This window comes from Quercus suber, unplaced genomic scaffold (genome assembly GCF_002906115.3).
Source record: "Quercus suber isolate HL8 unplaced genomic scaffold, Cork oak 2.0 scaffold_680, whole genome shotgun sequence".
Classification (NCBI taxonomy): domain Eukaryota; kingdom Viridiplantae; phylum Streptophyta; class Magnoliopsida; order Fagales; family Fagaceae; genus Quercus; species Quercus suber.
In genome coordinates, this window is record NW_027070121.1 from 230,599 (window position 1) to 243,448 (window position 12,850).

A 12,850-nucleotide genomic window follows, 5' to 3' on the forward strand; every position below is an offset into this window, starting at 1 on the left:
CTACCTAAAAATCTTGGGAAAAATTCTGACTTGGTGAATATTGATGTTTCTACAAACAAATTCACTGGTGAGTTGCCCATGTACCTCTGCTACAGGAAGAAGCTTGAGAGGTTAGTCACATTCAAGAATAGCTTCTCTGGAACAATACCAATGTTATACAGTGAATGCGATTCTCTTAACTATGTCAGGATTGAGCAAAATGAACTATCTGGTGAAGTACCTGAGGGTTTTTGGAGTCATTCTAGGCTTACTCGCCTCCAAATGTATAGTAATAGATTACAAGGTTCCATTTCGCATAACATATCTCTTGCCTCCGAGCTCGTTGCCATCTCGATCGCTAGAAATAATTTCACCAGAGAGATTCCCGTGGAAATTTGCCAGCTGCAATAACTAGTCGTGTTCTTGTTGAGCCAAAACCATTTTTTCGGCGTGTTGCCGACTTGTATAAAAGGATTGAAGAAGTTGCAGAAAGTTCTTGTCCAAGAGAACATGTTATCTAGCAAAATTCCAAGAAATGTGAGCTCGCTAAACTAGAAGGCCTTGTCCTATTTTAACCTATCAGGAAACAAATTTTCCAGCACTATACCGCCTGACTTGGGGACTTTACCAGTGCTAAAGTATCTTGATCTCTCTGGAAACTTGCTTACAGGAGAGATTCCTGAGTCTTTGATGAAGCTGAAGCTGACAGAGTTCAACCTCTCCAACAACAATCTTGATAGTAGAGTACCTTTGGAGTTCGACACCGAGTTTTATCTACCGAGCCTATTGGATAACCCAAATCTCTGTAGCAGCACTTTGAAACCCTTGGCACTATGTTTGAGACCCAGAACCGCCTCTTCCTATTCTATATTAGTTCTTTTAGGTTTCTGTGTTATAATCCTAGTACTGTCTCTAGTATGGCTTTACAAAACCAAATTTCCACCATTTGGTGATCCAAAACCCAACTCCATAGCCAAATGAAGGTAATCGCATTCCAACAAATTGGGTTCACTGAGCAAGACATTTTCCTATTGTTAGGACATATATGTTTTCACTTGTTAAGAACATATGTCACTTATTCATGTAAATTGGCTAATCCCTTGACAAAACACACTCTACTTGTAATTGGATAGTTCTAGGTGTTTTTAATACTTCAAGAAACAAGGTTTCAAGGTCAAATGTTGAAGTCATGAAGTCTGTCCAAGAAAAAGCAAGCTGAAGTGCAATTTCATTAAAGCTCGACACCTTCTCGATAGCTACCTCGACACCTGCTATCTGTCGAGATTTAAAAACTCAGATTTCCAATCTGATTTTCTTGGGATCCGTGAATATGTTTTTGGGCCTTCTTTTCTTCTAACCCTAAACATATAAAAGGATTATTTTAAGAGCCATCAAGTGTGACACAAGTGGCAAAATCATTGAGCAATCCCTGTTCAAGCAAATTGTGATCAAAAGACGAAGTTCTTGACCTAGTTCATCTTCCTTCAAGAAGTTGCTGTGTATTTGCACCGTAGGGTTTTGTAACCAAGCATCTTCTTGCTATTCATCATAAAGGATGAACTGAAGAACTTTGCAGCCAACCTTTCTTCCTTAGTTGGTGTTCTGAAGTCGCGTACTGGGATCCGTGCATGGGTTGGTAAGGTACTTGGGATTCCTTTACTTGTAACCGCTTGATTTGATAATAGTGGAGTTTCGGGAGTGGTGACCTGAAAATCACCCGGTGGGGTTTTTGCCGCGAGGTTTTTCCCCATTCGTAAACAAATCACCGTGTTATTTAATTTCCGCTGCATATTTAGTTTTTGGTGATTTGTTTGTGCTTCCACGCAATTGCATGATTAATTGATTAATTAATAACTTGGCTAATTAATTAATTAGAGTTAATCACAATGGGTCATTCAGATTGTGGCCTATCAAGTGGTATCAGAGCAAGCACACTCTGATTAGGGTTTAATCTTTGTTGTGTTGATCCATTGACCCCTGTTTGTCATGAATAGAGGACAATCTTTAATTATACCTCCTTTATTTGATGGCACTAACTATGCATATTGAAAAGTACGCATGAGAGCTTTCTTGCAGTCTTTAGATGAAAAGGTGTAGCAAGCTGTAGAGATTGGCTGGACTAAGCCAAAAAAAGAACCAGTCGATTGGGATGATGCTAAGATCAATGTGGCAAACTTCAACAGCAGAGCATTAAATGCCCTATTTAGCGCAGTCACCAATGAGGAGTTCAAAAAGATATCCTCAACTGAAACTGTTAAGGAGGCTTGGACCATCCTCTAGACAACCTATGAAGGAACAAAGGCTGTCAAAGATTCAAAGCTTCAAAGGCTCACTACTAGCTTTAAAGAAATTAAGATGGAGGAGGATGAGTCATTTGATGAGTTCTATGCCAAGCTCAAGGACATAGTGAACTCAGCCTTCAATCTTGGGGAAACCATCCCTGAACCCAAGATTGTAAGGAAGGTGCTCAAATCTCTACCTGAGAGAGACCATGCCAAGATTACGGCGATAGAGGAATCAAAGGACATTGACAAGATTCCTTTGACTGAGCTGGTTGGAAACTTGCAAACCTATGAGATAGGGTTATCTAGGATTGGCAAGTCAAGTAAAGGCAAAAGCATGGCCTTGAAGGCAAAGAGCAGTGATACAGATGAGTCTTCCGATGATGAAGATTCCAAGATGAAGTCCTACATCACCCGACAGTTCAAAAAGTTTATGAAGAATGCCAATGGAAGGAGCTTCAACAAGGACCGCAGGTAGTTCAGTTCTTCTCAGTTTAAAAGCCAAGACAAAGGGAAGAAGGATGCTAAGGATGGCGGTCAGTACACTGTTCCTGCAGGACCAAAGTGCTTTGGGTGTCATGGATTCGGACACATGAAACATGAGTGTCCTACATATCTCAAGAGCATTGGGAAAAGCAAGGCACTTGCTGCAACTCTAAGTGACACTGAGCTTGAAGATGATTCCGACAATGAGGATGACGGAATCTTAAATGCCTTCACTGCCACAGTCAATCCTACTGAAGGAATAGTTGAAGAAGTGGATAAAGAGGAAGAACTGGTAGAATCAAAATTTGAGAAGATGGATGATCAAGATGATATCCATTCAGCCTATGAGAAGCTGTACAAGCTCACTGAAAAGCATGAGAAATTATATAGGCTGGCCACCAAAAAGCTCAGTGATGTGGAACTTGATTGCGAAGAGTTGTCCACAAAGTTTGATGAGGCGAATCAAACTATTGGAGCACTGAGATTTGAAAACAACTTTTTGGCTGAGAAGACCAAGAAGCTTGAAGCGGAGCTGGTTCAAGTAAGAGCTCAATTGGAGAGGACCTTAAGTGCAAAGCTTGATGAGATGCTTAGCAATCAGAAATCTGCTTCGGATCGAACTGGTTTGGGGTATGGTCTTTCTTTCTCTAATACTGCTTCTACTAGCAATACTGTTTTTGTTCCTCTTGCTAATACTGAAATGAGAATATTGATGTTAAAACTGAATTAGCTAGTGAGAACTTAGACAAGAGTAAATCTATTTTAGGAGCACCCCCTAAGCAAGATAAGAAAGATGCTCAATACTCTAGGGCTAAGAAGGCTAACTCTCAAAAGCCTAAACAAAAGAACCAGCATCTCTGTCATCATTGTGGAGCTGCCGGTCACACTAGACCAAATTGCTATAAGTGGATAGCCACTCAACAAAGCAATGGCATGACAGCATCTGGAAACCAAAATCAACTTCAATCCTCTCTTGCTCCTCTTGGAGATCTTCTGAAAGCCCTCATGTTCCTTTCGAACTTGAACGGTTTAAACTCTTCCCCCTCACCGTTGGTTCAAGGATTCAATCAAAGGAAAGCTCTTCCAAGGTGTGGAAGAAAAAGGACTTTAAGTGATTTCATCACTTTCTTTTCCCTTCTTGTTTTTCTGTTTGTTGCATTGCTTGTGTGTTTTGTTTTTCTGCTGAGTCAGTCTAGTTTTTACTTTGCTTTGTTAACATGTTTTGTGTGTTTACTTTCAGTTTTGTTTATTTTGTTTTTGAAAAAAAAAATTTTTTGAAAAATCAGAAAAATACAAAAACAGTGTGTGTTATGTGTACTTTGGTACTTGTGTACCTTGGATGGCCAATGAAACAAAGTTTTCTAAATTTGTATCTCTTGTAGCTTAGATGAGCATCTCTATGCACAACTAAGCGAGTGAGCTTTGTGGTTCTTGTTTGTGATGAGTAAGATTAGGTTATCTCTTAAAGTTTAACACTCATATCACTCTTTTTAACCGGTAGGACTAGAAAATCCTAAGAGAAAGGCATAAATAACCATGTCACCGCTGTTGGCCGCCAATCATAATATGACACATGTATGCTTCGGCATAGCAAAAGTGCAGTGTCAAAGATATTCGTATGCTTCGGCATAGCAAAAGTGCAATGTTAAATGCATAACGTCTTGGGTATTTCTTTTCTCTCTTTTATGTGCCCATGTATGATATGCTAAAATAAAAGAAAACATGCAAAGAAAATAAAAAGCAAAAAGATTAAAAATGCTTTAAATATGGTTGCAAGCGTGTATTCTAGGAGATGTGGGAGTTATAGGATGTACCTCGAAGGTGATAGTTCTCATCAAACAGTTATGATTGTGTGTGAGTTAAAGTTATTTTCTCATATCTCAGATCGTCATAACATGTATACACATATGCAATCTTGCGATGTTTTTCACACACAACACGCAATATTCTTTGCTACTTTTGATACATGTGCAAGTACAATGTGATTTGGCCATCACAAAGGTTTTACATGTGCTAATATATGCTCACTAAACTGTCATTACTTGTTTTTGAAAAATAAAATTGGTTAGACTTGTTTAATGTATGTGTGTGTGTTTTGGAGGATCCATGTGCTTAAATTTTTGTTGAGAGATGTTTTTGAGAGCTTTATATGTTGAGTGGATCTTTGGTTGAGATGTGTGTTGGATTGCATTCATGTCTGTGTTTTTTTCTTCTCGAAAAACTGATTTTTACTGCTGGCTCGACACCTCCTCGATACCTGGTCATCTATCAAGCTTCTCAAGCCGTTTCTTATCGCAATCTCGACACCTCTTTGACACCTGATGGATCGATCGAGAATGTTTCTGTCCCCTCGATAGATTCTCGACACCTGATGGATCGATCGAAATTCACTAGTTGTGTTTATGTCTTCTTTCTCGACACCTGTCTCGACACCTTGTGGATCGATCGAGAAATCTTCTGTCTCCTCGATACCTCCTCGACACCTATGCGATTGATCGAGCATCTCTTATCTGAAATCCATCTTGCATCTCGATACCTCTCGATACCTTCATCTGTCGACAACAATTTCCTCGATACCTCTCGACACCTCAGCTGTCGAGATTTACTAAGGTGCCTATTTAAGGATCTGTCGCAATTTTCTTCATTTCTCACTCAATCTCTCTCGATCTCTCCGTGGCTTTTCATCTCCTTTTCACACTTCTCTCACTTAAATCTTCCAACCTACTTGGATCTTGATCATTCCTTGCTTAAATCACTTGGTAAGATCACTTTTCCCTTCCTTTTTCATGCATTGCATGTTTTAAAACCTAGGTTTTGGGATTTTTTTTTTTTTTTTAAGTTTTGGGGTTTTTCAAAATTAATGAGTGTTTCTTGAAATTTTGGGTTGGGTATTCACTTAAACGCTTTTAAAATGTCATACATTGCATTTCATGTGCACTATAATGATATTTACATGCATTTAGATGTGTGCTATATGTTGTGTGCTGATAGGATTGGATTGGGCTGAGCCCATGATGAAATTTTTGCTTTGCATGTCACATGCTCATGCATTCTCATGCATACGTACTTGTTGTTCAATATATCTATCACATTTGAACTGTCTTGGGAACTTTTCTGAGTGTTTTTCCTTTCTCTCCCTCTCATTCTTTTACGTTAGTAGTGTCTATGGCACCCAAACGTAAATCCACTCCTGCTCGGAACCCTCTGTGTTCTGGAGCTTCTACTTCTTCTGATTCTGCTCCCCTTAACCTTCAGTTCCGTGATGGAGATGCCCATAAGGCATTTTCGGAGAACTTTTCTAGACGAGGTGTTCATTCGGAACGCCAAGTCATTCTGGCGGACTTCGCCGATACTGACCTTCCCTCTGTCATTCACAGTAGAGGATGGGGGTCACTGTGTGACATCCCGGTCACTTGCCCTCTCGTGCTAATATAGGAGTTTTACTCCAACATGCACGGGATAGATCGTTCAGTACCTCTCTTTTTCACTTGCGTTCAAGGTATGCGCATCCCTGTCACACCGCAGCTAGTTACGAATGTGCTTAAGGTTCCTAGGATAGAGTTTCCTGACTATCCTTCTTGTGAGCGTCTGAGGACTGTGTCCAAAGATGAGCTCATCTCTGCCTTCTGTCAACGCCCTACTGATTGGGGTGAGCATCAGTTCACATCATGTAGGCCTTTTGCTAAAGGTCCTAGATTTATCAACATGGTGATGAACTTTATTCTCCATCCTCTTTCTCACTATAACTCTATCACAAAGCCTCGTGCTCGATTTTTGTTATCACTTCTAGAGCATCTTACCATAAACTTTCCTTCTCACTTCATCCTGTCTATCATAGATGTTTATCTTGATTCGGCGTCCTGTGATAAGCTCATCTTTCCTTCTGCTATCACGAGGATCCTACGCCATTTTTCCATTCCCTTTCCTGTGTCCGACCACTTCACACATATATCTACCATAGATGCCGCTACCGTAAAACGTAGTGAGGCGCAGTTCAGGTTGAGACAGCTGGATGCCACTCCTCCCTCCCGTTCGGCTCCATCCAGATCAGCTCCATCTACATTTGCTCCTTCTTCCTCTTCGAGCGATGTATCTCTGGGAGATATTATGGCGCAACTGCAGCGCATGGACACTCGCCTTGATACACTCTCTGCTGAGTTGTATCAGGTGAATGTTCATGTTGGTCGTATTGCACGACGGCAGGCGAACATGGGTGGATTTGCTCCAGAGGCTACTCCTTCACCACCTACTCCAGCAGCTTTAGATTCTGAGGATGATGATGATGATGATGGAGATGCTAGCTCTGCCAATGAGATGTCTACATGACACTCTACCCTTTGTCACTCGTGACAAAAAGGGGGAGTAGTTTTGGGATATGAGAGTAGTCATCTTAAGGGGAGAGTTAGTATAGAACATTTTTTATAGGGGGAGTGTTGACTTTTCTGAGGGATGTAGTGAGGCTTTATATGTATTTTTTTCTTTTCCTACCTTTTAGATACATTGATCATGTACATGAGGTCCTTTGACCATTTTACATACATTGTACTTATTTTCTATATATGTGGATGTATGTTTCTTTCACCTCTCTCTTCATGTGTTGTTTCTTTTCTATCTTTATACACATGTTCTTTATACTTGTATGCAATCTATTTATTTCTGTTTCACACAAGATGCCTTGATGAGTTTTGTTTAAAGTGTTTCAGAAATACAGGTTGTTAAAGTCTACTTGCCATAAACTCTCTTCTTGCAAAGTTTTTCAAGAGTTTGTGTTAGGATAGATTTTATTGTATTCAAACAAGTGAATATGAGTTGAGTGATTTATGACTTCTCTCATATGCTCATTTGTTTGTTGTGGTTTTGTCACGGATTGCCAAAGGGGAGATTGTTAGGACATATATGTTTTCACTTGTTAAGAACATATGTCACTTATTCATGTAAATTGGCTAATCCTTTGACAAAACGCACTCTACTTGTAATTGGGTAGTTATAGGTGTTTTTAATACTTCAAGAAACAAGGTTTCAAGGTCAAGTGTTGAAGTCATCAAGTCTTCCAAGAAAAAGCAAGCTAAGTGAATTTCATTAAAGCTCGACACCTTCTCGACAGCTACCTGACACCTGCTATCTGTCGAGATTTAAAAACTCGATTTCCAATCTGATTTTCTTGGGATCCGTGAATATGTTTTTGGGCTTCTTTTCTTCTAACCCTAAACATATAAAAGGATTATTTTAAGAGCCGTCAAGTGTGACACAAGTGGCAAAATCATTGAGCAATCCCTGTTCAAGCAAATTGTGATCAAAAGACGAAGTTCTTGACCTAGTTCATCTTCCTTCAAGAAGTTGCTGTGTATTTGCACCGAGGGTTTTGTAACCAAGCATCTTCCTGCTATTCATCATAAATGATGAACTGAAGAACTTTACAGCCAACCTTTCTTCCTTAGTTGGTGTTCTGAAGTCGCGTACTGGGATCCGCGCATTGGTTAGTCACGTACTTGGGAGCCGTGCATCAAAGGTGGGAACTGTCGCTACAGATCAAGTCCAATTGGGTATTGGGGTAAGGGTTCAACTGTAGGTTGGTAAGGTACTTGGGATTCCTTTACTTGTAACCACTTGATTTGATAATAGTGGAGTTTCGAGAGTGGTGACCTGAAAATCACCCAGTGGGGTTTTTGCCGCGAGATTTTTCCCCATTCGTAAACAAATCACCGTGTTATTTAATTTTTGCTGCATATTTAGTTTTTGGTGATTTGTTTGTGCTTTCACGCAATTGCATGATTAATTGATTAATTAATAACTTGGCTAATTAATTAATTAGAGTTAATCACAAGGGGTCATTCAGATTGTGGCTTATCACCTATATCTAAAAGTAGGAAATCAGATTGGATCAGGTGGGTCGGGTCGGATATATAAGCTGAAGCTTAAAATGGGTCAAACAGTAGCAGTTAAGAAGCTTTGGGGAAAGACCTAAAACCCGGATTTGGATTTAAAAACGGTTTTCCGATCCAAAGTGTAGACTGTTAGGACATATGTGGTTCACTTGTTAAGAACATATGTCATTCTTTTATGTAATTGGTAAATTCTTTGACAAAACATATTTTACTTGTAATTGGGTAGATCTAAGATGTGTTGAAATACTTCAAGAAACCATGTTTCAAGATCAAGTGTTGAAACCTTCAAGTATGTTCAAGAAAACAAGTTGAAAGTGCAAAGTTACTAAAACTCGATAGCTATCTCGACAGCTAGCATGTGTCAAGATTTAAGGAAGCTGTTTTGCCTGTGGCTCAACAGCTATCTCGACAGATACTCGACAGCTTCTATCTATTAAGGTTTATAAAATTAGAATTTCTGATCTGATTTCTTGGGATTCGTGGATGTGTCTTTAGGCCTTCTTTTCTCTTAACCCTAGACATATAAAAGGATTGTTTTAAGGGCCAACAAAGTGTTCACAAGTTGCACAAGCATTGAGAAAACTCCATTCAAGCAAATTATGACCTGAGACAAAATTTTGACCTAGTTCATCTCTTCTGAAGAAATTGCTGTGTATATGCACTTTTGGGTTTTGTGACCAAGCATCTTCTTAATCTTCATCGTAGATGAACTGAAGAACTTTGCAGCCAACAAACTTCCTCTAGTTTTTTTATTGAAGTTGCGTACTTGGATCCGCACAATTGGTTAGTCACGTACTTGGGAGCCGTGCATCAAAAGGGAAAACTGTCACTACAGAACAAGTCCAATTGGGTATTGGGGTAAGGGTTAAACTGTAGGTTGGTAAGGTACTTGAGATTCTTTTACTTGTAACCACTTGTTGTGATAATAGTGGAGTTTCGGGAGTGGTGACCTGAAAATCACCCGATGGGGTTTTTGCTGTTAGGTTTTTCCCATTCGTAAACAAATCACCGTATTATTTATTTTCCGCTGCATAGTTAGTTTATTAATGATTTGTTTGTGCTACCACGCGTTTGCATGTTAATTTGATTAATCAATAACTTGCCTAATTAATCAATTAATTTAATCACAATGGGTCAATACGTTTTTGGCCTATTAAAGACACTAGGTTTGATCCGGCACACCAATGTTTTGAATTTGTTGTTTTGTTGTAGCAACGAGGAGTGCAGACTTTTGGTGTACGAGTACATGGAAAATGGGAGTTTGGGTGACGTGTTGCATGGAGATCATGATAGTGTAGGTTTGTTGGATTGGCCCAAAAGGGTCATGATAGCATTGGGTACGGCTCAGGGATTGGCGTATCTTCACCATGACTGTGTTCCACCTATCGTGCTCCGGGATGTGAAGAGTAACAATATTTTGTTGGACCAAGATTTGAGGCCACATGTGGCGGATTTTGGCCTGGCTAAGTCATTGCACCATGAGGAGGGCGAGGGTCCAGGTGCTATGTCCAGAGTTGCTGGCTCCTTTGGCTACGTTGCACCAGGTTAGTCAATTATTCTTCTTTTTCTTCTTGGTCGACAATATTACAGACACATCTATTTTCATAATTTGTTTGCTTGTACACTGTAAGTGATTGGTTAAAAATTATGGGTTATGTAAATAAAACTGGATAAAAAGTGTTAATCACTCGTAATTTTGACCGCAAGTTCTGTTTACATAATTTGTATTTTTTTTCTTTAATGTCTGATTGGTTTTGGGCTTTGGAGTTTTGAATTTAGACACCAATTATAGGGTCCCATTTGATGCTAATACTCCATAAGTTAACCGTCACCAACTCAATATGAACTACTTCTTATCGATACCAAATTTCCAATGGTTTTGCCACCTAGTACTTGTTGTTGATTCAATCCCCCCCTTTTGGCTAAATACAAAAATTCAGTTTCAGTTGGAGACAACTAACACATTTATATGTTCACAGGGCCGGCTCAATACATTGTGGGGCCTAAGGCGAAAATGTTATGTGGGGCCTTTCTCATACTATAATATTAAATTAATAAATTTTTTATTTAACTTTTTATATCAATTTTTATTTAAATATATTTTTTCTGTTTTTTAAGATACAAAGTTATTGAAAAAAAAATTGTATTCAAGTTTCTTTAACATTTTCTTCAATATAACTAATCAACCTTTTTTTTTTTTTGTGGCATAACTGATTATTTATACTTTTTTTTAGCAAAATTAATTTTTTTTTGTTAACAACTAGAATATTGTAATTAAAAATCCAAAAAATATATATGCATATATACATAGAAACAAAGAAGAAATTGAACGTAAAATTTTTTTAAATTTTTTTTTTGTGACTAAAATAATAATAATAAAAAAAAAACCCTAAGAGATAAGTATGTAGGAATGAGTGGTTGGAGATTACTATGCTACCACATGTCCCAAGGACCCTAGCCCAACCCAATTTGACACGTCTATGCTTTGTCAGAAGGTTAAAGTTTCACAGTGTAGCAAAAAGTATCAAACAACCAAGTAAACATTCTGAGAAAATAAAACAAAGTAGAAAGAACCAAACAACGACATAAGTAAGCAAGAATAAGACATTTCAGAGAAGTGCAAAAACCTCAAGGAGGGCAACGCTCAACGGAGAGGAGGGTCCAATGCGCTGCTAAGAAACGTATGAAAAAGTCACTCTCCAACAATTCATTAAAAATATTTGAGGTTTGAGGTTTGAGATTGATTTTGATTTTGATTTTTTTGTCTTTTGATTTCTGTTTTGCACAGTCAATGTTTTTTTTTTGGTGGTTTTTTTATAAAAAAATTAATAATACTTTCAATTTATTGGTTAATATTTGGGGCTTAATTCATACTCTCAATGGTAAAGAAATATCTCTATTACTTAAATTTGATTTTTTCTTTTACTTTTATTGGTTAATATTTTAGGCCTAATTAATCTCACAATGACAAAGAAATATTTGTATTGCTTAAATTTGGGGGCCTTAGGAACTTAGGGGGCCTTAGGCGGTTGCCTCAATTGCTTCATGCATTGAGCCGGCCCTGTATGTTCGGTGCCATTGCCAAGTATTAGTAACGTTCCTGTCACCTTTTTTTTTTTTTTTCTTTGAAAATCTCCCATTAGTGTATTTCAATTTTATTCATGTTTCTTGAAAATAAAAAGCTTTTAATGCATTGGATAAGTATAATCTATATTCCATAACCATGTTCGTGGATTATACTTTTTGGCAATAGGGTTGAAAGTTTTTTACAGTTAGTCAAACTAGTTGTTTATTCTACATATACTCAATTTTTGGATTGACATCTAGTACAAATACGATAGTTAGGGTCATTGCATAATATAGTTACTGTTTCATGCGAAATGTAAAAGTCGATATAGTAAAAAAATAATTAATCTCTACTTTTTACTTTATTAGGTTTTACATCTCACATAAAGATGATAATTAACAAAATAAATAAATAAAATAACTAATTTTCATTTATAATCAACGAGTTAGTTTTTTTTATTTGCTCTTTGTTGAATCAATGCAGAGTACGGTTACACTTTAAGAGAGACAGAGAAAAGCGATGTTTATAGTTTTGGTGTGGTGCTATTGGAATTGATAACCGGTAAAAGACCAAATGACCCCTCCTTTGGTGATAACAATGATTTGGTGAAGTGGGTTTCAGGGATTGTTATATCATCTTCTGAAGAAGGAAGTAGTGATGGCATCAGAAACATTGATTTGGTCCAGCTTATATACCCGAAGTTGGATCCAATTTCATGCGATTGTGGAGAGATTGAAAGGTTTTGATTGTAGCTCTTCTTTGTACCGCCGCATTACCCAATAAGAGACCCTCTATGCGAAAAGTGGTTGAATTGCTGCAGGATAAGAAACTTTCTCGTCTTGCAAAATGACGCAAAATAATTTTGATGGATATCGTAGCAAAATAATTTCTATATTGCTCCACTTTTTTCTGTGGATTTTGCCAAAGTGGTACTCATTTGCGTGGTGGTTTAGTTTATCACAATTAAATTAATGATTGTACATTGCTATTTGCTAGAAGAGCTTTGTTTGTTTTTGGAAAAGGAAATCAAATTTCAACTTTATGCAAAGAATTGCAATACAGAGAGAGGAAAGGTAATCTTTTCCAAACGCCACGCTACAAATCTTTTGAACAAAAACAAGGGTTAAAGCATAGTCCCTAACTAATCATTC

At 38.0% G+C, this 12,850-nt stretch overlaps 1 protein-coding gene across 1 annotated transcript; it reads left to right on the top strand.

Annotated features, from left to right (window-relative positions):
* The first annotated feature begins 9,761 nt into the window (after window positions 1-9,761).
* On the top strand, window positions 9,762-12,514 carry LOC112036685 (LRR receptor-like serine/threonine-protein kinase HSL2). Its single transcript, XM_024069516.2, has 2 exons — window positions 9,762-10,176; window positions 12,183-12,514. The coding sequence occupies exons 1-2, from the start codon at window positions 9,762-9,764 to the stop codon at window positions 12,443-12,445; spliced, it is 678 nt and encodes a 225-aa protein (XP_023925284.2). The 3' UTR covers window positions 12,446-12,514.
* The last annotated feature ends 336 nt before the right edge of the window (window positions 12,515-12,850 follow it).

Coding starts and splice junctions, on each gene's coding strand:
- LOC112036685 (XM_024069516.2), top strand. CDS start 9,762: ATGGGTCAATACGTTTTTGGCCTATTAAAGACACTAGGTTTGATCCGG. Junction 10,177..12,182: donor CTTTGGCTACGTTGCACCAG/GTTAGTCAATTA, acceptor GAATCAATGCAG/AGTACGGTTACACTTTAAGA.